This window comes from Haplochromis burtoni, unplaced genomic scaffold (assembly GCF_018398535.1).
Source record: "Haplochromis burtoni strain Fernald_Lab_line unplaced genomic scaffold, NCSU_Asbu1 Contig_485, whole genome shotgun sequence".
In the NCBI taxonomy this organism is placed as follows: domain Eukaryota; kingdom Metazoa; phylum Chordata; class Actinopteri; order Cichliformes; family Cichlidae; genus Haplochromis; species Haplochromis burtoni.
This window is the reverse complement of record NW_024582846.1, coordinates 200,316-223,820: the sequence shown is the minus strand read 5'-3', so window position 1 is coordinate 223,820 and position 23,505 is coordinate 200,316. Positions and strand designations below refer to the sequence as shown.

The window sequence follows — 23,505 nt, the reverse complement described above, 5'->3', positions numbered from 1 at the left end:
TATATATACACACACATATATATGTGTTTGTGTTTCAGTGCCAGTTTAATCCATGCTTTCCTGGTGTTCGGTGCGTAAACACTGCTCCTGGCTTCCGCTGTGAGAAATGCCCCCGAGGATACACTGGACCAGAGTTAAATGGAGTAGGAGTTTCATATGCTAAGACTCACAAACAGGTAAAACAAAATAATGCACTACATAAGAGTAATTCCGTTTGATTCACTGCTTACAAAAACTTTTATTTCGTGTACTTTATGCACACTTTCTCTCAGGTGTGTGAAGACATAGATGAATGTCTGGGCCCGCCTGAGAATGGAGGTTGCACTGCCAACTCACACTGCTACAACACAGCTGTAAGAACACGGGATCTGCATGGTGCATTCTTTCAGTGTATTGTTTTTTCACATTTCTGACTCTGAACTCTGCACAGGGTTCCTTCCGCTGTGGAGAATGTAAAGCTGGCTTCACAGGTGACCAGAATACAGGCTGCCATGGTACCAGACTTTGCCCCAACGGTCAACCAAACCCCTGCGACATCAATGCCGAGTGTGTTGTGGAAAGAGACGGCAGCATTAGCTGTATGGTAAGACTTTGTGAACAGAAACATAAATATGAATATGAATAAGTTTATTGTTGTGCCACTCTAAACAGTGTATTGAAAATGTCATCACCACCCACCCCGACTCTCTTTTTTGCATGTGTGTGTGTATGTCAGTGTGGGGTTGGTTGGGCTGGCAATGGCTATGTGTGTGGAAAGGACACAGATATTGATGCATACCCTGATAATAAGCTTCGGTGCAGAGACAACAACTGTATCCAGGTACTACTTTCAACACACCCCACCTTCTCTCACATTCAGTTCATCCCAGTGTTTAAAAAAATTGTGCTGCTTGTGTTTTCCTATTCGTTTTCCAGGATAACTGTGTGTTTGTGCCAAACTCTGGCCAAGAGGATGCAGACAGGGACGGGCTGGGTGACGCCTGTGATGATGATGCAGACAGCGATGGCATTATTAACGTAGACGTGGGTGACTTCAGCCTCTGCATGTCTGGCATGCAGTGAACTTTGACTTTATTTATTTAATTTTTTTAAAGCATGACAGATATATTAGCCGATATATTCCATTGACCATGAAATGAAATGAAAATTTAAACACTAAAAAAGTGATGGGAGAAACATACTCCAGCCAGGAGTGTTGACGTAACATAAGTTATCCACCAGAACTAAAAACAACTAGCTAATCCAATCCAATATAATCGGTCTTCATTTTTCTAACCCAGGATAACTGCTGGCTGGTTCCTAATGTGGACCAGAGGAACAGCGATAAGGATGTCCATGGCGACGCCTGTGACAACTGCAGAACAGTCGAAAATCCTTCACAGAGAGATACAGACAGAGACGGTCTGGGGGATGAATGCGACAATGACATGGATGGAGACGGTGCGTGCGCGTCTGTTATTATCGACTTAACACACAATAACTGTTTTACTCACTTAATTTTGTTTTCCCTTGCATCACCGAGTGTCAATGAAATCACTTCTGCAAATAGGTTGAGTGGTCATCATAGTAAAAAGTGTAAAAAACTGACTGTTAGTGACTTTATTGCATAAATTAACCATGACTAATCGGGGGACATAATGTGAAAACAAACAAAAATGAAAAAGTAATTGAACCTTTTTAAAGGTTATCAGGTTACACAGCATGTCTGGATCAGCGTGTCCAGACAGGATGCAGACAGAGACATTTTTGTTGCTTCAACTGGACTGACCTGTGCTTTATCTTTCCAAAACATCCTCCTGGTCTGTTTCTAACCCACATCCTCTACCAGTTAGGTCACTTTTTGAAAAACAACTTTTGTGTAATTTTAAAAAAACAAACAAAAAAAACAGTGTTGAATGTAAAAATGTTCCAACTGGAATTGTAAGCCTGTTTTCAAAAACCTTTCTCACATACCTCATTTGATTGGCCTTTCAGGTGACCTTTCATTTGTGCCACTGGAAACACAGTTTATTAGCACTGTGTTCCCACATGCAGGCATTTACGCATGTTGCATGTTTAGACTCTGTTTGGTGGACGCTTTTTGCTCAGTTTGGCAGTGCTCCGAGCCTCTTGATCGTTTGGTTTGGTCTTTAACTCCAAGGCTGGATTGCTGAGTGCTTGGTCATGTCTGTCTCCTCACTAAAAGCATTTTTCCACAGTCGGCCTCCGCCAGGCATCGAAGGCCACTGGAAACTATTTCACCTTCGTCTTAAACAAACACTGCCATCTGTTGATGTGTTTGACTGTGCTGAAGTCTGCATTCTGTCAATGTTCTTTTGTTTTGTTTTGTTTTACACATATCCTGATACTTTCTGTCCTCAGGCTTGAAAAATATTCTCGACAACTGCCCACGAGTCCCCAACCTAGACCAGAGAGACAGAGACAGTGATGGGGTGGGAGACGCCTGTGACAGCTGTCCTAATATGGCCAACCCCAACCAGGTAACAAACCACACAAGGGCATGAAACCGATTCATCAGCTGTGACACATCTGACCACCAGTGTTTGTTTTGTCTACCCTCAGTCTGACTCAGATGATGACCTTGTAGGAGATACCTGTGATGATAATATAGACAGGTAAAGCCCACATCATGATCTATGGCGTAAAAGTCTACAAACATCTGTCAGACCTTTGATTTTCCCTACCTCGTCTTTGTCAGTGACGGTGACGGCCACCAGAACACAAAGGATAATTGTCCCACAGTCATCAACTCCGATCAGGTGGACACGGACAAAGATGGAATGGTGTTTATCTCTTCTTTCAGTTTCATTCATTCAATCCAGCAGCAGTTCATTCTATATAGTCCTCAATTATCCACCAATTTGTTGTGTTTTTTTTTTTCTTGTTAGGGAGATGCATGTGACGATGACGACGATAACGACGGCATACTGGACGAAGACGACAACTGCAGACTAGTTGCCAATCCAGACCAAAAGGACTCTGATAGTTAGTATCTTTTCTGTGTTGTGCTTGGATTTGCAGGAGCGAGCGCAGCGCGAATTACTGTTTTCTAAGCGGCGTCGCTGTATTTCAGACAACAGACGCGGAGACGTGTGCGAAGGAGACTTTGACAAAGACGACGTCATCGACAGAATTGATCACTGCCCAGAGAACGCTGAGATCACCCTGACCGACTTCAGAGCCTATCAAACCGTGGTGCTGGACCCAGAGGGCGAGTCTCAGATCGACCCCAACTGGGTAGTTCTCAACCAGGTAAAAATGATAACATCACCTCAGTTTCAGAGACATCGATAACAGTTTTTCTTCAGCTTCACACTAATTTTTTCCTGACAGGGCATGGAGATAGTGCAGACCATGAACTCTGACCCTGGGCTTGCTGTAGGTAAGTATACTATCACACACCCATTCATAATTCCCTTACCTAAACTTAATCAGCGCTGATCTGCGTTTCGTGTTCAATTTGCAGGCTACACAGCTTTCAGTGGCGTTGACTTTGAGGGAACTTTCCACGTGAACACAGTGACAGATGACGACTACGCTGGCTTCATTTTTGGCTACCAGGACTCCTCTTCCTTCTACGTAGTGATGTGGAAACAAACAGAACAAACCTACTGGCAGGCCGCGCCCTTCAGAGCCGTTGCTGAGCCGGGAATACAGCTCAAGGTGTTGAGGATTAACACTTTCCACCATAAAGACCTCCACTGTACCGTTTAAAAGAGTATATATCAGTAAAGATTTGGTTTGATGAATTTATGTCTGATCTTTGTTTTTTAATCTCCAGGTGGTGAAATCAAAGACAGGTCCTGGTGAATATCTGAGGAACTCCCTTTGGCACACAGGACACACCGTTGACCAGGTGCGTCTACTGTGGAAGGATCCCAGGAACGTCGGCTGGAAAGACAAGGTTTCCTACCGCTGGTTCCTCCAGCACAGACCGCAGGTTGGATACATCAGGTACAAACACATACACCTCGTCACGGACACGTCCACGTTCGCTCTGTGTGAACTGACTCAGTAGTTTCACTTTGTGTATGGAACTAGGGCTCGCTTCTTTGAGGGTTCAAATCTGGTGGCGGACACTGGTGTGATCATTGACACCAGTATGAGAGGCGGGCGCCTGGGCGTGTTCTGCTTCTCTCAGGAAAACATCATCTGGTCCAATTTGAAGTACCGGTGCAACGGTAAGCATCTGCAAGCATCGGAAGACAGTCGAGTCATCCATGTGAGATGTAGGTATGCTCATTTGATTTTTCTCTTTGTTTGCTTTTTCCACAGACACTATACCTGGTGACTACCAGGATGTGCTCAGAGCACAGAATGAAGAGCAGTAAGACACAGGAGAAACAACTTAAGCCCTGCTGTAAACATAGATTAAAGGGGCAGAGCGGCGGTGCTCTGAGCAGAGAACTAAAGTCAGATTAATGTCAGAGGAAACATCATGGGCAGTTTTAGGGATTGCATTTTGAAGTTTTAGGAAAGCAAAAAATTGGGCATTATATACTTAAATGCAATGTAACTGAAACAGTGCATTCACTTTGCAGTTTTTGTTTATATCTCTGAAATATCTCCTTCAGTTATCCAGTTTATGAATGCCCTGTACATCTTAAGTACAATAAAATACATAGCATTTTGCAAAATTCAAAGCATGTTCCCATTATTACAGTTAATAAATAAAGACACCCTGTGTTGTATCAATGGATGTTTTATTGAAAGAGTGCAAGCAATGCAAACTCCATGGCACCTACTTCGATTTATTTCAAGCATACAAGATGTTTCTGTGGTAGTATACAGCCTTCACAGTGGATCTTTTGATTCATTTTTTTAATATATCAAAGTTGCTCAGCACCACAAAATGTCTACATTCATACCAATAATTAAAAGGCAGGGGAAAAAAGTTATATAAAGCAAAAAAATTCAAACAAAAAGCTTCCACACATCTTGGATGGTTTTCCAAAATGTACGTAGAAATTATAAAAAACTGAAAAAAAAAAACATGTTAGGAAACCAATTAGACAAAAGAAAAAGCAAGAACTGAAGGAATTAGATACAAAAAAGGATTTGCTTGTGTAATATATCTTGTATTTTTATACAATAAAAAAAACAGTTACATAATAAACACAGGAGACCCTCTGAAACAGGTATGTATGTAAATTCGGCAGTAAACTCAACATCCAGTGTTGAATAACTTGCTGATAAAAGTGGTCGTGCTACTTTATTCTGACCACAATGATAAAATGGACGCATGTAACAAAGACGAGGCAGAAAGCACTTATAACTGTACAGAAAACAGCTGGTTTAAGTGTCTATGTATGCATGCAAATATATAATGCTTTCAGTGAGATGTTTCTCTGTAACAGATTAGTAAAGAAATGAGTAAACTAAGTATTTTCTGGTTTTCTGACATCTACCTTTGGCAAATGTTTCTCATCTGTGTCACTGCAGCTCTTTGAGAGAGGTGGCGCTCCGCTAACGTCACTCTTGCGTTAGTCAGGTTGATTTTTTTAAGAGTGCTGCCGTGTACAACAGCGACGATGACTGGAAACCTTTCAATGACATGAAATTTTCCTAAGAAAAGATCTGGCTCAAAGGGAGCACTGACATATTAAAACCTTAAACATTTTGCTTTGAATCTAAGTGGAAACTTCACAACACAGAGTGTCTAATATTAAAAAGAGCTGTTGCATAGAAAACCTCTACAAAAGGGCACAATATAACAAAGCGTCAACATGTACAGCTTAAACACGAGCCTGAGAGATGAGTTCAACAGAGTCAGGGACAAATCTAATTCAGTTCACACTGTATTCCTTTTTTGATTCCTTAAGACACATTTAAATAAATACAATATCTTCTGTAACATCTTAAACTTGAAATAAATATGTCCCAAAACCTTGATACAACTTTGTGATCTGACTGTACAGAACTAAAATGCCTGGGTGAGCGTGAAAGCAAGAGAGACACATAAAGAAACACACTTTCAGGTCTGAAGTCATCTTTAGGGGTTGAATGATTCCCAATGTAACTCAAATCCCATGATTCTTCATCTAGTTTCAAACCTGTAAGCCATAGAAAACTTTGCGTGTCAGTGGTGCTAAAAGAAATAATAATAATAATACAAAAAATCACCATCAAGGTATTAACAGCTTAACATTGTAAAACAAAGTAAACACTAGCATATAAAATAAAAGGCAACAGATAATCCTCCATTTCAAACACTGAGGGTAGTGTAGGGTTGTGTTTCAAGGTATGGGAGGTCTGTGGTAGTCTCTCGGCCCAGAGTGTAAGCTTCCGCCCGGCCACATCCAGACCACAAGTGATGTTATAACTAGGCCACAAAGCGCTTTGGGCAGACGATGGGGGCGACGAGGGTCCACATGTAGAGGATGAGACACACCCAACAGGAGGCCATCTTGACCCAGAACACTGACCAGCTCCCGTCCAAAAGCTTCTCAATCTTGTGGTTGTCGTAGCTGCAAGAGACACGCGGTAAGAGAACTGAGCAAACACGCACACTCTGGTTCCTCTCTTCAAGACAGAGCTGATGAGGTGCATTAAAGGCAGTGTAAACACAAAAACCTGAGGACTCAGTGCACTAAAATAAAAAGGCAAAAAGAGAGCACTGATGCTTTGATGAAGGCCACGAGACCAAAACGGGCAGAATAAACAGATGAATATACTAAGTGCATCCTCTTCGGAGATTAATAAAGAGGACAGCTTTGCAAGTCTAAAAAAAAAAAAACACCCCTCAAAAAGCCCAGTCAAATAAAGATATGCAGCAGAAAAAGGAAACCAAACAGACACATAGCAGACATAAGAAATGTTTCAGTGCCAAAGTGAAGCTTTGATTTCAATATTTTTCAGAGGTCTGCTGTCAAAGTGACAGAAACATCTACAGAAACACTTCAGTTCAGTAATTATGTTGCTAAATGTGTGAAGATGTCTGTTTTGAGGTTAGTATCTATGGGAATCACTTACTGAAACCAGTTGGTGGCGGTCATCATGACATAGAGGGAGCCAAGGAAGAAGACAAAGTGAAAGAAGGCGTAGCTGTAGATGGTTCCCTCTCTCTCATCATACACCACATTCTGGCCTGAACCCGTCTGCTCCTCATCGTATTCTTCTGAAAAGCAGTGCAGTTGGGTCAGGGACACATTTAATGTGTAAAAATGTCCGTTAAAAGGGTGGTACTTTTCTCGTGGCTGTTTCTCAACACTGCAACTTTATTTCCATCAGGTGGCAGTGTTAGCCTGCCCACAATCCCACTTACCCCGATCTTGTTTTACAGTGTAATACTAACCTAGTAACAGTGACATCATCTACGCTTGCTGACCAATGTTTTCTCACCGTACTCAGTCTGGCTGAGGAATAGCAATACCCCGTGTGTGTGCAAACACCATGGCTGAGTCTATACGTGTACAGACAGACAGGCCAGAGAGAGGCTGCTGCCAGGCAAAGAAAGAAAGATGTTGGAGAAGGAGGAGGGATTATTTGACTTTCCTCACCTGTGTCATCTCCAAAGCAGAAACAGCAGCGAGCTCTCTGTAAGGTAAAGGAAACATTCAGGTTACCACTGAGCTGGGATTAAATATATGAGAGATGTGTATCCTGGGCTTCATTTGTTCCATTTACTAAGGGCATCTAATGCCTGGTAGGTATGCATTTAACCAGTCTGCACATTTAACTAACCCACACACGGTAAGGCTGTGCATTTACCTCTGTCTCCGGCTCAGTGTTCCTACACACTCTGAGCGCTGCTGAGCTTCGTCGAGTGGTGGACGTCAAGCTAGAGGTAGAGTGGACAAAAAGAAAGAAAAGAGAGATGAAAGGAAGCAAGACTGTAATTCCGTCACTCTGCATTCCCCCCAGTAATTTGCAGTTTGAGATTGCTGCAGAGTCCAATTTCCTTCTATTCGGGGAATGGCCACAAGAGACAGGATGCCTCCACTTGATGGAAAACATATGTGAACAAAAGCAAAGAGTCATAGTTCTTGTCTCGCTCAGCCATAGCCAATCACGTGCTGCCTCTTCAGAGTCACAGCCAATCCATACTAGCCTGTCTGTGTCCCCACAGCTTACCATGAAGTAAATTATATTCCACATCACCTGTAGCAGAAGTGCTATTAAAAGGTTTGGACTGTAATATCTCTATATGATCAAATCAATGAAATAACAAACCACAAGTATTAAAGAGAAAATGTGCATTTGTGCTCATTAGCAAAAAAGAGAGGCAGGAATTGTGTATGTCTTACCAAGAATAAAGGACACAGCCAAACAGGATGACGGCTCCCAGTCCAGTGACAATCTTTTTGTCGCTTTCTGTCCCATAGTTGAAGGGGAACACACATACGGTAGTGTTCACACCATCGATTACCACCACTAGACAGACAGAAATATGCAGACAGAGACAGATGATTGAAGAGTTGAAAGAAATAGCAGGGAGTACAACTGTTTGATGGAGTTCTTTGGAATTGGAGTATTATAGGGAGTAAGGATATTGTGAAAAATGCAGCCTATGCTTGTGTGTGTGCGTTCTGGCACCATGTTAGCAGAAATGAAAAGGAAAAAAAAGAAGGAAAAATGGAAAGTTGGTCCAAAAACAACCGCCTTTCTAACAGTATGTAGGCTAACTGTTATGAGTAGGAGGCATGTCCTGACATTTACTTTGTGTCCTAACATGTCCAAACATTTACAAGAACTTTTTTGCACATATTTATCTCAGTGTAGATTATCCATTATATATTAAATTGCAAATTCACAAACATCTATATACAGTTTAATTTGTGGTCACATAATCACTACTCCCTCTAAAACTCTCACCTAAACTTTGAGTTAAGCCTTTATCGCTTTTCCTGATGCATTTTTTTATTTATTTATGAACATCATTTCATGCTGTAAAAATTAAGATCTGTAAAACAGTCACTACAAAAACAAAATAAAAAACTGCATTTGCAAAGTTCACTGAAAGAAACAAAGGTGGTGGGCTTTGTGAACAACTTTGCTCTTGCTGGGCTGCACAGTTTCCATTTCACAGCATGTGCATATGTGCTTGTGGGAATCTCTTTTCCTGTTCATGGTTAATTGCTGCCATACTTAAGGGAAAAAACCTCAAATTCTGCTGTAAACAAAGTTAAATGACTGTACATTAGGCAAACAGCTCTCCATGGAAGGATGGATGGGTGTATTGAACACGAGAAGGTCTTCATAAGAGCTTTGCAAATGCTAACTTTGTCAAAGCCTAACCTGTGACTTAACATAAATAATCAGTTTTTAAGCTGACACCCAATAATGTGATCACCAATGTGAAGATGCATTATTGTGCATACTCACTTTCTTTTGGCTTGCTGGAAAAGGCTGAGAAGGTGAGGTACATGACATAGACAGTGATGACTCCTGGCTGCAAAAGTCCTGAGTTGGGCTGCACTGCAGGGACACAAATGTGGGAATTTTCATTCAAATATTAATAATACTATAAGAACTTATTATTAAGTAAAAATGGTAAATGGCCTGTATTTATATAGTGCTTTACTAGTCCCTAAGGACCCCAAAGCACTTTACACATTCAGTCATCCACCCATTCACACACTGGCGATGGCAAGCTACATTGTAGCCACAGCCACCCTGGGGCGCACTGACAGAGGGGAGGCTGCCAAACACTGGCGCCACCGGGCCCTCTGACCACCACCAGTAGGCGACGGGTGAAGTGTCTCGCCCAAGGACACAACGACCGAGACTGTCCAAGCCGGGGCTTGAACCAGCAACCTTCCGATTACAAGGCGAACTCCCAACTGTTGAGCCACAATCGTGTATTGTATTACAAACATCTTGCCACATGAAACTTCTAGGCTATACAACTATTAGCCCCACCTGAAATGCATATTTGTGTATTTAAATTTAACTGAGTCAAATTCGATGCTGTGCCTGGTAGAACAGGTCCTTACGTTTCTGTATGAACGGGGAGATGGCCAGCAGGGAGACGACGAGGCAGAGGCTGCCGTTGATGCCCAGAAAAATCTTATTGAGTAGACAAGCCTCGGGGTGAGTGTAGAAAATACCCATGAAGATTACGGCTCCGACTCCAACGCTGAACAGAACCAGAGTCACAAAGGCCAGTGCTGCGTACCACAGGCGGTTATACTTCACTCCTGAATACCTGCAAACAGAAAGAGCGAAAAGCTAAGAGAGGAAAAAAATCACATGCTTTTCCAGGTCACCTTTGACTCTATTTTAGTTCTACCTGTGTGGGTCAGTGTTGGTTTTAGGGACTCGTGAAACTGTCTGTGGGTACTTTATAATGGGTCAGTGGTGACAAAGTGTAAGTGGGGACGAGTAAAACAACATTAAGGGCCCTTCACATACACTCATGGCCCAATATGCAGAGTTTTTGTGATCTGAGTGTTAAGCGTTGTTGAATGATTACTAATAATTATAAATAACACCGAGTGTGAGTCGAGGTTATTATAGCTAACCAAAACTGAACTGAAAACAACAACTAGACTCTTGAAAAAAGTTAACTGAAGCCATTTTGGGAACATGGAAAAATAAAATAAAACAAAAATGTAGAGGAAGTTTATGAATTGTGTTAATTTAGTAAAAAATTGCATATAAACTGTTTTTGCATTCTCAGTAGATCTGTATTTCAAAATTCACTATAAACACTTATTACGAGGGACTTTTTGGACAAAAGTGACCCCGATCACACTGTGCAGGCATGAAATATGAACAGAATGGTGTAGGTTAAGTTAAGAAAAACAAAAAGGCACATAAAAGAATTCAACTAAAAGGGAAGAAGTGAATACAGCTTTGTGCCTTCTCACTGATTTTTCTTGATCTGAAAATCTGTTTTTATTGAGAGGTTGTGCTGGTTTTTAGAAACCAATCTGCTGGATTTTGTGTGTAGGAAGTAGGAAGTCCTAAACCATATACATCCTGTGAATCTAACATAGCACTGGCCTGCTGCCAGGCCTGCTCTCCACCCACCAAATCACACTTTCTGCATTTCTTAAAAGTCAAACAAAAAGCATTACAGTGGTCTTATTTCACACAGTGAACCAGGGACTGAAGAGGAAGGTGATGAGAGAAGAAATGTTGCTCTCACCAGTTTGCGTTCCATCTGTGTGCAAACTCCACCAACAGCATGAGCTGGATCAAGAGGAAAATGAACCCGCCAGCGGCTCCTATGTAGCGCCAAACTGAGCCAAAATGAGAAGAGAAAGAGACGGAGACAATTGTTTAACTGATGACAAGAGCTACTTGCCAGGCAAGCTGTGCCAGTATTGAAATTGTGCTCCATAAATAGATAGAGTTACAGTGACATTTGTAAAAGTTTACTCAGGTCAGATGACACAGGAAGTTGTTTGTTACTTTACATACATTTACACAGCTCTATGTTAGGTTACCTAATGCACCACTTTACTTATTTAAGCTTTAAAAGAAAACTTTACAGTATTGAAGCCTCAAGCTGAGCGTTCAGCTTTTACCTTCCAGGAATGTTGACTCATTGGGGAGGAAGAAGCCTCCAGCGCAACACGCCACCAGCGCGATAAACTTCAGTAACCAGAATCTGAATCAAGGCGGTGATAATGTTATAAAAAAGGGGAAAATGCAGATAAAATTACACCATAAAAACAATGATTACTGACAACTGAGACACAGCAGAATATTTAATGCAATAAATCCAAAAATAACAAATTTAACAAATCTCGTGTTGCCTTTACTCGTGACTCTTGTTCAATATTATGAATGCAGCTGCTTTTTTTGATAGAAGATTAAACAAATTCTTCTTACCCGTTATGTACGGCTGCCCGGCAGCCCGTGCTGTTGTTGACCCGCATAGTGAAGATACAGAAGAAGAAGAAGAAGCAGGCCATGCCAAAGCACACCTTGTACACAGCAGCGTATCCAACCAGAGTTTTGCAGTCTTCTCCTGCATTCACTGTCTGGCAAAACTCAGCGTAGAAGGGGATCTAATTGGAGGAAAAAAACCAACCCAAAACCCCCAAAATACTCAAATTAGATCATCATGTCATGTCAGTGAAAAGCAACCCACCTCTGCTCATGTTTGTCTAGTATGAGGCCTCGGTGAAAGGGCCCAATAGTGTCCATCTATTCTGAGCGTCACGCCCCTAAAGGAGCAGAAAGAGAGAACAGGCAGCAACAACAACCCCTCTTTCTCTCTGTGGAGCCCTCTTTCATCCTTCACTCTCTACAGCCTGTTAAAGGGGCCTTACAACTAACTGTCAGTGTACACAAACAAAGGACATGGATGAATAAATTAACCACCTTTTGTCAGCGAGTCAGAGGAAATGGGAAGAGGGGAGAACACAGACAGCACGAGCAAGAAAAACGTGGAGATTCCTCTTAAAATAAACTGCGAAAGACTTTTCAGAACTACAGTGAGCTGCGTAATACAAAACTGGAGTTAAGGTAGCAAAGATAAGGACCTTGCTGTGACATTCAACAGAAGACTGCGGCAGAGAGCCAACAGAAGGGACACACTTTGAATTCGATAACCGCCAGTCTCGATACGTCGTTCCCCTTCACCGGAACGAGCTGTGGGACGAGTACAAAACGTGCTTTTCAGGCAAACACTGCGTTTCAAATCTTTACTTGGGGATAATAAATTGCTTAACTCGGCTTTACTAATTACTGGCAGAATCCTTGAAAGTTGGACACACGGGTGAGATGCCGGCGGATTGAGCTGTCATCACCTCATTGTGTTAGCAAAGTCCAGAGCCAGATCACAACGTAAGGCAAAAAGCCCATTTTTGGAGCTTTTGTCTCAGGTTAAGGACCATATTAGCATGTCCATGGTGTTGTGATTAAGGAGGGAAATGGGGCCGGCTGTTTCGGACTGCTGTAAATCTCTTGAGAAAAGACCGGCGCTCTCATATGCACAATGACTGCTCTCTTAGCTGGGACTTCCCACTGTGCTCGGTGTGTGACTGACATTGTGTTTATGGGTGTGTGTGTGTGAGTCAGTAGACTTTGTGTGGGGCTATCAGAGGCCATTTTGTGCCTTGGATGAGTCTTTTCCAGGGGCTCCATTCACAAAGAGACGCACAGTAGGGAGTAGTTTTATTACTGCACTGTAGACACTGGCAGAAAGGAAGAAAAACTGCAGAAGAAGGAGACTGGTGAAAAAAAAAGATCACCTACAAATATCACTTTGACTCAAGCAAGCCTGGCCAGTGCCATGGTAACACAGTCAGCTCAAGACATCTTTCCCAGAGATAGAAACATCATTATTTCCCGTTTATCCTGAGATCAATATAAAATGTGAGTCAGCGAGCGAGCAGTGTATCAGTGAACCAGGACATCACCTCTGAGACCTTGTTCCAGACTATATCTACACACTGTGTTGACAGTCTGACTCTCCCAGATGACAAGGATAACTATACTGTAGCAGACAACAGCCGTTATCGTGGCATTCCAGTTTAATTGGATTTTTTTTTTTAGAAACAGTCACTGGAGGTCATCTTTCATTTCGTTCATTCAGAGAAGAAAGCAAAGGTTCACGAAAGAGTTTATCGTCTCCACTTCAAAGGCTTGATAGGCTCTTAAAACAAACAAAACCTACCAGCCAAGACTCGTGTCCTCAGAGCTGTGGCCTTGCTGCTGTGTAGATACACATATCTGTTAAAATAGCAGGATGTCTGTTTTGCCCATAGCAATGCTGTAAAATTGTAATTTTTCCTGTTAGCATCGGCGGTGTTAGCATAGAGGCTGCTGGCCTTGTTGTTTAGAGCAGACGGTGAACAAAATTGTTCAACCACATGACAAAATCTGGTTCAAAATGTTTTTGTTCTTGTTACACTTTCCACTCAGTTCAGTTTCATTTTCAGGAGGTGAAAAGGTGTGAAGTAAGCTGGAGAAGAGTGTACAGACTAAAGAGTGAGGCGAAACTGTGTAAAAGGTCACAGTATTGAGGTTTTTATTCTTTTGTTTACCAGAGGCTGCGAGCTGACATTTCAAAAAGCGAGGGACAGAATTAAGACTTCAAAGACAGGAAAAAATCCTTACAGAGACAAAAAAAAAGGCAGAAATAACACACACGGGACACAGCCATCAGGAGGACATTTAACAATATCTTAAAGAAGACTCCACACCTATCGAGAAACACACTGGCCCTCTATAATGCAGTTTGTACAGCATATATGGGGGAAATGGTGAACGGGGACCAATTCACCATGTTCAACTGTTTCTATCTACTGAAGACCCAGGAGTCATAATCTATAATATAGTTTACATTACTGTAAATAAAAAAAAACTTACTTCAATTATTATTTCTTTTTTAGATATGCCATCCACTGAGCATGTCCTACTTAAGTCCTTTATTGATATATAATGTAATTACATTTTGGGGGTGGGGAGGGTTGTTGGCAAAACAAAGAGTGTGCATGCATTTTGAGAGAATGATGTGATATATGTACTCACGTTCTCTTTCAGCGCTTGCTCCACAGTGGGCGACATCATGACAGCACAGAGGACGGTGACCAACAGGAAGTACAAGGCATACATGATTCGGGTCCCTGTGGATTGTTTGATCTTCGGGCAGCACTTACAGCAGCACGAGCAGGCCGCTGAGCCGCAGCAGCAGGCCAGCTGCATGCAGAGAACAAGGCAGAAAAGGTGGAAGAGAGAGGGGGACAACAACAACAACTTTATTATCACTCTTAAGCAGCTTCTCATACAGACGTTATGTGTTTTGTGGTGGAGCTGGGAAAACCAGGCGTCAGTGCAGTTATCTCTCTCAGCAGTTTCACTGGATAAAAGTAAACTGGTAGAAAAATATTCCCTGAAATCCACCACCCTGAGCATGCCCAATCTTGTCAGGCCTGGTTAGTACCTGGATAGGAGACTGCTCAGGAATACCTGCGTGCTAAAAGTATTCCTGGGCAAGAACCCAGAGTTGCTTCCGATCAATTTATTGGACTGTGTAAATATTACATAGAAAACGGTGCTTATGTGTTGTATAAAACTCTCAGGAGTACTCAGTTCGAGCACAAAATTACTATACAGGAACCAGTCCATTTAACTACATTCTAACCTGGGATGAAAAGACATGGATGAAAAGACGTGCATGCCATGATATCTGCACACAGTATGAAATGTTTGATAGTTATAGGTCATATTTAATCCCATCACTTCAACTGATATAAAGTCAAATATCATATTATGAACATTTTAACACTCCACCCTTAGACTCTATTCAGTTAAGGCAAACTGCATGAGAAAGAAAAAATTGTTATCAGAATAACAGGACCAGGTCAGACTGACATGCAACATGCACACAGCAGAGATAACAAAAGGATCTAAAACTAAAATTCTCAGCTTAAATCCTCTTAGTCAATGAACTGTACAAGGAACGTTAAAGGAGGTTTCCTGAGTTGTCTTCATGAGATGCATTGCAAATCTTTTACTTTTAGTTGCAGTATCAGCAGTTTCAAATCTGTCTGGTCTGTGGGAAACCAAACAGTTTTGTTTGCTATTGCAGATGAGTTTCAGTGGTGTTGTGCAACCCTATTAGGGCAAACTTCATTGTATTAAAAAGCTTTCCATGCTTTACACTCAGCACTTAACTGAGTTTGTTTTCTACTGAACAGTGAATAACATAAAAAAAGGATCCCCATTCATGCTTCAGTCAGAGCCCTCTCTTTCCTTCACAGAAGAAACTTTTGAGGATTACAAGACAGTGACGGCAGTTGTCTGAACACACACACGCACGCACGCACGCACACGCACACACACACACACACACAGAGGCCTACTCTGTTTCTTCTGATAGGCGGAGGAAGACAGTTACATAAAGGCGGGCCTTGTGTCCTTCAGGAAAGAAGAGGCTCTATAATTCTACAGCACTGGGTCTTTCTGTAGCCACCCCACCCTGCTTTTGTAAGCTTCCTACCCCTCACCATGCAGAATAAACTTCTATGGTGAGAAGCAAAACTTTGTTATGGGGAGCAGTCAGGTGTGGTGGCACCAAAGTTCTCTCACCATGCCTGACTGCTTCCCACAACAGAGTTTTAGTCGGGGTGGAGGGCTTGTACGCACCATTTCCATTTCTAAATTAATCCACTCTCCTCCTTTGGGACAGAGCAAAATCTTTCTTGAGCTATGAAATTAGCTCCTGTAATTATGGCATTAGGTGAAAGGCAGTAAATTATAAGCAAATGGCAATAATGACGGTGCCATTTCTGTGGACTGGAACATCCAATGAAGGTTGCACACTGTCTAATGGCATTAGCTTATAGGCCAATGTGCCCACATTTAAAAAATTTTGCCTTAAAATTAAAAGATGAAAATATTTTTTATGTATACGTCTTTCTGCATCTGCATTTTAAAGCAGTGTGTCTTCCTGTATAACACCAGAAATGAGTGTTTATCTGATGCTATGTTGGTTAATATGTTTTCGTTTCCCTACAGACATGCTAATGCATCCTAGTGAGATCACGTCACTTTGTATTTTAGTCAAAACAGTGGCCTTATCTTACTGCTAGGAGTTTGTGTCCTATGTAAGTGTATAATATAGCTAGGGTGTACTGAGGTTACAAAGCAGCTCTGCAACACTGTCTGGTCTACAAGTAGCACCGTTTTAGTTTTACTGCCTCTCTACAGTATACATGTAAACACTGAATTGTTTGACTCTTTTGTAGGTGGTCAAAATGTACAAAAAATCCCCCAAAGCAAACAAACAAACAATCACATGCCAGCTTCAGTTCTGCAAAAATACCCATAAAGCTTCTGCTTTATGGGTATTTATATATTGTGTTTGATAGAATGAAAGCCAAACAGCAGAAGACCTGGAGCTAATGTTAGCACGTCTGTCGACGGTGTAAAAGAAGATGTAAAAGAATGAAGAATGATGATGAAACTTTTATTAAGACATAGATAGCATCATCAACGTCTTCTTCAAGTATTTAGCTTGTTGGAAAAGTTGTTGCCAGAGAATCTGTCCTTTTTTCACTATGCTGGCTAACATTTTAAGTAAATAATAAAATGTTTCAACTAGTATGGACTTAGTGTGTAAGAGGAAGATTTTTTAATTGATCGTTTCAAAATGAATTAAACACTGAAAAAAGATACAGTTGATTGCTGAATCAAAGGTACCGGTACTGATATTGGCAGAAACGTGAAACGGCAAACAACAACAGCACAAAAGCAAAAGTGTCCTAAAACCGGTTGTACCACATAGAAGACATACAATGTCTTCATCGACTGCAAGCACTCCCTGCAAGCAGACGGGCCATCCCTGGACTGTCAATGTATCATGAACGTGCTACTTCTGCTGAACCATAAATTCTGCTTCAGGTGTGAAGATGTGTGTGACTTCATAATGGGGTGATATGGTACTATGAGGTCATTAAGATAAGATGGGCCCTGATTAATCAACACCTTGTACCTGAGGAGGAGGACTTTAAATTCAATTAACTGGGAGCCATTGAAGAGAGGTCAGTATAGGAGAAATACCAACCGTGTTGGTTTATTCAAGCATGAGAATAAGGATGAGCGTATAAACTTGGCAAATACTTCAAGCTAAAGGGAACACAGTTTATTCCCAGTTACAGTCCAGCGGTGTACATCTGTACACAGTTTACCAATGCTTGAGTATTGGCAAACTGTATCAAGACGTTTGAAACACTGCCACAAAGGTCAAATGTGCTTATTTCTGCTTTCATGCGTACACGGGCTTGCAGCCTTGAATCTAACCATGTGCCTCCCGGCCTCAACACACAGCTTAAGAGAATAAACGGTTTCCTCTTTCTCTGCTGCGCCCACGTCTTTCTCAATGGGTGATTAATTAGCCACAACAGACTGAAAGTAACCAAGAAAAAAACAGAACAATTTAGGTTGTGAGGGTGTTTAGATTTAATTAGTTAGGGGGTGTTTCACCAGCGGACTGCACGCAGCACGGGGGCCCAACGGTAAACTCTGCAGAGCTGACAGAGAGAGGGGGTGTCATGAGAAGGGGCAACGTCTCGAGGAATTCCACCACACACAGAGACAAAACGGTATCCATGGAAACCAGCGTTGACCCTACCCACTCGATGAAGCACCCACCACCTCCTCCACTGCCCCACCAGCATATCGACAGGTGGTTGGCGGATCAGCAGTTTGCAGCCCTACTTAAATATCAACAGCAGTCCCCCATCTGTCCCATAGAGCGGCATACCATGACACATTAAAGATGACACATGGCTACTAGCAAAGCACTAGTCTGGTCTAGAGTTAAATTAAGCCTAGACTCTCACAACCCACACAAAAAACCTCACCACACTGTGATTGTGGGACTTTCACGTTTCCCTTTTTCGTGTCACCAGACTCTCTGTTTCATTATTTTAATCCTATTCCTTTCATCCTCCCCAACATGTTACTGGAAGATTTAGTGATGTCATTTCTTTTCTTCTTCTTCTTATTTTGTCCTCTTCGCCCTTTGTCTGTATTCTTCAGCTGTCCTTAACTATTTGTCACTGACCCCTCAGTGCTTCAGCTTTTCTAGAGGTGGTGGCAAAGACGATGTTGCCTTTCTTTTACACAAAGACATACTGACTCAGAATCCATCAAGACGGGGTGGATGGGACACAGCGGTGAGAATACACCTAGCAAAAAAATCGCATTTAAAATAAGGAAGCTGAATAAGTCTGAATAATATTAGCTTCCTTGACAGGGAGTTTGGCCTAAAGATGGACACTTGCATAACAAACGCGACAGTCTTGCATTCCACCCAAAGACTATATCTGCGACGGCTGTAAGCTGTTTGATTTCATGAGGATTACATTCCTTTCACCCCTCTTTTATGCTCTGCTGCCTTTCATCCTTAAAGCGCCCACGATGAAAAGGACTGGAGCATCGTGCAAACAGGAAATGGAAAGGGTGGCCTAAATCAAACCCACCGGGGTAAACCCCACCGCACATAGCCACGCTTATGCAACACAAAGAGAAATGGGTCATACACTATACCACTGTAAGGACCACAAAGGAGAATGAGGATTTCAGATACAGAGCCAGTTGACACCAGTCCTGACAGTGAGTAAACAAGTCCATCTGGCAGACTCTGGGTTGCTAAAAGAATAAATGTATTCGGTATCTGTGTTTTGCTGTATAGATTTCAGATTGTGACTTTACGTTTATCAGCAGACGTGTCATGATGCACACCCAACAGCAAACTGGGAAAAACATACACACACACTGACAGGAATGACTCATGAAAACAGGCAAAAACATCCTGACTGGAACAATGTGGAGTGACAACATCCCCGCAAGCTTAAACCTCATGTTGATTCGCTCATTCGTCACATCTTATGCACTATTTATTCCATGCCCTATTTTAGTTTGGTACACAAATCCTTACAGACTACACTGTAGCTGGCTGCTTTAAAAATCTTTGGGACTTTTTGCTGGTTAAAGCTTAATGATAGCGGCCACTGTTCAAAGCACATTGAATCATGAGAAGCCACTAGCTCTGACACACCCTGTTATCTCAAATTACAATGCTTTGTGTTGCAGGCGGGTTACGGGAAACCAGCAAACAAAATAAAATTTAGGGCAACAGAAGACGATGCGGGATCTTCCTCACATGTCCAGTTGGCCCAAGCTTCCAGACCAAGATCTACTCCTCTTTCCCTCATACTGTTGAGTGACAGCTCCACTATTGTCTATATAGCTAGGCAGCTGTATACACACAGCAAAAATGTATCACTCCACTGTTTCCTGTACACAAAGGGAGGTCTTTGCTCTCTCTCTCTTGGCAAATATACCCCCCTAGCTACAACCAACACAGAGAAACTTTAGTCCGGTGGAGAGAAAAGAAAAGAAAGTAACAAAAGAGACAAAAAAAAAAAAAAGTGGTACAGCGAGGAGTAAAAATGAACAAATTCTAGCAGATGAAGGTGTTTGTCATGAAATAAGCAAAGGAACCAAACTAAACAAGAACAGGAAGATGGTCAAGATACAAGGCGGTATCACTTTTTTTTTTTTTGTTCACACGGGAGTCTGTTTCACTTCTCAGAATCAGTTGTGAGTTTCAAAACACAACCAGCTAATAATCAAGGATAAATTACAGAGACCCAGACATATGTGATGAGGGGGAGGTTGAGAAAGAGACATTAACACTGGTTTGTGGCAATTCAGTGGGAAACAAAAGGGATGAAGGGCTGCTAGACATGTCCCGGTTTGGGAAAACAAGTTCCTGCTGCTCGCTGCTGACCACAGCAAAATTCCTGAGGGGAAGTTGAAAACAGCAGACATCTCTGATGTGTACACAGTTAGAGAGTAATTCTGATCATATGACAGAGCCAGAAATGTATTTTGGATAAGAGTGCTCCAGATGTTTGCAGGCAGAATTCACTAAGGCTGGTTTTACAAGTCGAGTTTAAAAGGTAATCACCTACCCCCGCTGCTGCTTTACAGCTACTGTGTCATGACCCCATTTACTGATGGGTCAGCTCTGTTTGAATGAGCGGTGCTGGCTCTTCACAAACCACTTCCTCTGATTTTTCACCACTCCAACGAGGGCCTGAAGACTTCTTTATCAGTATGTTTGCAGAAAGTGACACTCCATCCTCTTGACTCTTGTACCCTGGTAAGGGTGACTGCTCCATGGCTGTGATGCGTAAAGACACCCACATGATTTCAGTGCTCTCACCACACTTTCAGCCAACACTTTGCAGCGCTCTGAACTCCACTCAACGCTAAGCTAAAGCCTTCAACCTGCCCTTGCCCCCATCGCAACATGGCATACATCCCTGATCCCACTGAGAAATTACAAGTGAGCTGCTCCCACGTCGTGCTTCCTGCTGCCTTCAGATCTCTCCCAAACAACAGCCACCCTTGTCTAATTTCAACCTTCAAGCCAGGGAGGAAATTAACAGACCACACACCAGTTTGTGCCACTCTGAACCTCAAGTGTGTCAAATATATTCACACGCACGAAGTTAAATGCAAGCATACACTTTAATAGAGATGGCAAGTAAACGGGGTGTCTGTGACAGGGATTAGCACACCACCAGCACAGCAAGACAAAACTGATCTTATTCTTTGCCCTTCATTTCCTCTTTAATCCCACTCTGTGAAAAGAGCAGGAAATAGAAGTGACCTCCCTCAGTTTAGGGATGTGCATATGTAATTAAATTCCTAGCCAGATCAGCTCAGCAGTGGTGACCCACTGGTCAGAGCCCAATCTGTAAGCTGTAGAAAACACGCTCAGCATGAAAGGAAACCTCTCTGACTCTGAACCACCACCCTTTTAAAGTATTTCTGTAGCTTTACGGCACTAGCACCTCTCATAAAAGTGATGCAAGCAAACAAATCAAATATCCACAAAAGATTTAAAGCAGCAAAAGCAAGCAAATGTATTATAACCAATCAATAGCCCAAACAGTCACGCTACTGTTATTGCAGGGCACAAAAAAACAAACTAAATTTAAACAAGAACATATGTGGCTTTAGGGGATTTGTTTGCTTTAAAATAACAATCCTTTAAACATCAAAAAGTAATCAAAAATCTGGTTGGCTTTCAATCCACACATTATGCAACCCAAAAGTAACTGCTTATTTTATGCGGAGAAATACTGCTTTAGTGATGTATAATTACAAAAATAACAGATACAAAACAACTGTCCTTTAAAAAGCAACATAGCACATTTAACAGAAAAGAAACCAAGACAAAGACAGACTTATTGTTTTTGTTGGGTATATAGCTATGTTTACTTTTCAGCAGAGCCTTTCAGCACCTATATACGTAAATAACTGTAAATAGTTAGACCGAGCCACAGCTGGCTAGCCTCTTCTTTAGCTCCTTCATCTGTTTCAATGTTTTAGGAACTGGGGAATAAGATGTGCTTAAAAAAGAAGTGTAACTGTCCTCCACAGCACTCACTTAATCGCAGCCATGGCTCGTTGTTGGCTGTACCCGTCAACACATTTCTGTATTAACGGCCACATTTCCCGTAGTTTTGCCTCGCTTTGCTTTGTCCTCTAACGGCTTTACAGTGAAGTTATCCAGTCAGCTCAATGAGGAGGAGGAGGAGGAGGAGGAGGAGGAGGAGGAAGAATGGGGGTTATAATTAATTATTTCGCGCTGTTATTACATTAAAAGGCAGCTCAATAAGGTTGACGGGAATCACCGAGACTCGGGACAGAGGCTGGCTGGCTTTAGCCGACGGTAAACGGCGAGAGACGAGGACAAAAAACAGTAAACAATACGGGAAGGGTCAACGTTGAGCACGTCTCATTGTTACAGCGTTTCAAACCGCTGAAGAGCAACAAACACACACGCACTCACACAACAGTAAGTCAGGGTCGGCTATTGTTACTCACCTGCGCGATACAACAAGGAGTACACATGACGAGGGGACAGAATAAATAAAATCCGTTTCAGAGTGAGGACAGCTCGGGGATTTCTCAGCCGCTTTCCTTCAAAATCAGCGACACACGGGGAACCAAAGCGCTTCTGCTCCGTCCACCCAGCCTTCCTGTCCCCCCTCCTCTTCTGGTCTCTCCTCCCACTGACTGACTGACTGACTGCACATCACCGCCAAACAACAAGGCTCAGCGCAGAGCTGCATCGGCTCTGCCACAGAGAGCATCAGAGAGATGACTAAATAGGTTATATTACATTTACTGCCATTAAAAAAAAAAAAATCCTTATTGGCATTCTCAGATTACACGTTAGACGTAACACAAAGCCACGTGCCACACAAGTTAGACCCCTGGCCTGAATGTTTAAAATATATGAAATAATATGGATTTTAAAATACTATCAGAAAGCTGTATTATAAGTAAAAAAAACAAAACAAAACAAAAAACAAAAACAAAACTCCAAACAAACAAAAACAAAAAACAAAAACAAAAAACAAAAACAAAGGGGTCGGTGCAGGATTAAAAAATAAAATTATAAAAATTGTCAACAGCTATATCCAGACACAGGATGACCTGGATCTGATCCTTCCATGGCTCATTAATCATCAGAGCTGTTAAGTATAGGTGGTATTCTGCTTATATTCACAATTAATTATTTCAATTGGGAGGAAATGTCTATCATTTAAGTCACCTGTGTTTTTAAGTACAACAAAAAATGGCAATGAGTCTGACATGCACACAAAGCCCAATGAATCCCTGCATAAAATATATTTCAAATGATATATAACCTATCAGAAATAAGGACATTTTAACATCACATAATATAATTTAATAGCCTATTTATCCCAGAATACTGAAATTATTTTGCCTCAAACATATTACTTTTTAGTCAATAGATGGGTAAAATGAAAGGGCAGGTGACTTGCTGCCACACACTTATACTGTATAATGAACTTGCATTTTTCTATAAATCAAAAGCTGGACTTTATCTCGTCTTTATCATCCCACTGCAGTTGTTCACTTGGCTGTATCTTGCTGACTCATAAGTATGAGTAAGTTTCTCTTTGTCCAAAAAACCCTGCTCGTGGTTTTTAACGGCATGTGTGCAACTGTGTGTTGAGCTCAGCAGTGCAGTAGGAGTCTGTTTGCTGG

The 23,505-nt window shown here is 41.9% G+C and overlaps 2 protein-coding genes across 3 annotated transcripts in view; one reads left to right on the top strand and one right to left on the bottom strand.

Moving 5' to 3' along the window:
- thbs4a (thrombospondin 4a) overlaps window positions 1–5,004 on the top strand; it is a 22,023-nt gene extending 17,019 nt beyond the window's left edge. The window contains exons 8-23 of the mRNA XM_005947184.3: window positions 39–176; window positions 273–353; window positions 431–583; window positions 716–820; window positions 916–1,023; window positions 1,281–1,440; window positions 2,362–2,480; window positions 2,563–2,615; window positions 2,699–2,783; window positions 2,889–2,985; window positions 3,074–3,252; window positions 3,334–3,382; window positions 3,467–3,663; window positions 3,782–3,954; window positions 4,042–4,181; window positions 4,276–5,004. Coding sequence (XP_005947246.1) covers window positions 39–176; window positions 273–353; window positions 431–583; window positions 716–820; window positions 916–1,023; window positions 1,281–1,440; window positions 2,362–2,480; window positions 2,563–2,615; window positions 2,699–2,783; window positions 2,889–2,985; window positions 3,074–3,252; window positions 3,334–3,382; window positions 3,467–3,663; window positions 3,782–3,954; window positions 4,042–4,181; window positions 4,276–4,331 — 1,893 coding nt within the window. The 3' untranslated portion in view covers window positions 4,332–5,004. The remainder of the gene's footprint in view (window positions 1–38; window positions 177–272; window positions 354–430; window positions 584–715; window positions 821–915; window positions 1,024–1,280; window positions 1,441–2,361; window positions 2,481–2,562; window positions 2,616–2,698; window positions 2,784–2,888; window positions 2,986–3,073; window positions 3,253–3,333; window positions 3,383–3,466; window positions 3,664–3,781; window positions 3,955–4,041; window positions 4,182–4,275) is intronic.
- serinc5 (serine incorporator 5) lies at window positions 4,687–22,515 on the bottom strand. Of its 2 annotated transcripts, none has more exons than XM_042213834.1 (12): window positions 22,312–22,515; window positions 14,431–14,598; window positions 11,782–11,960; window positions 11,475–11,557; window positions 11,093–11,186; window positions 9,936–10,147; window positions 9,325–9,417; window positions 8,247–8,373; window positions 7,711–7,780; window positions 7,500–7,536; window positions 6,973–7,114; window positions 4,687–6,467 (listed from the first exon to the last, which is right to left on the bottom strand). In XM_042213834.1, exons 1-12 carry the CDS (start codon window positions 22,336–22,338, stop codon window positions 6,323–6,325), a joined length of 1,377 nt encoding a protein of 458 aa, XP_042069768.1. In that variant the 5' UTR covers window positions 22,339–22,515; the 3' UTR covers window positions 4,687–6,322. The 2 variants fall into 2 exon arrangements, with proteins under 2 accessions (XP_042069768.1, XP_005947247.1); XM_005947185.3 differs by having other exon boundaries at window positions 6,973–7,117; window positions 22,312–22,511.
- Window positions 22,516–23,505: the final 990 nt, after the last annotated feature.

Bases quoted from the DNA above. Each gene is read 5' to 3' on its own strand.
- serinc5 (XM_005947185.3), bottom strand. From the start codon at position 22,338: ATGTGTACTCCTTGTTGTATCGCGCAG. The intron at 14,599-22,311 runs GTGAGTAACAAT...CTCTGCATGCAG, and splicing joins CTCCTTGTTGTATCGCGCAG to CTGGCCTGCTGCTGCGGCTC. The intron at 7,118-7,499 runs GTGAGGAAAGTC...ACTGCTTTTCAG, and splicing joins CTGCTTTGGAGATGACACAG to AAGAATACGATGAGGAGCAG.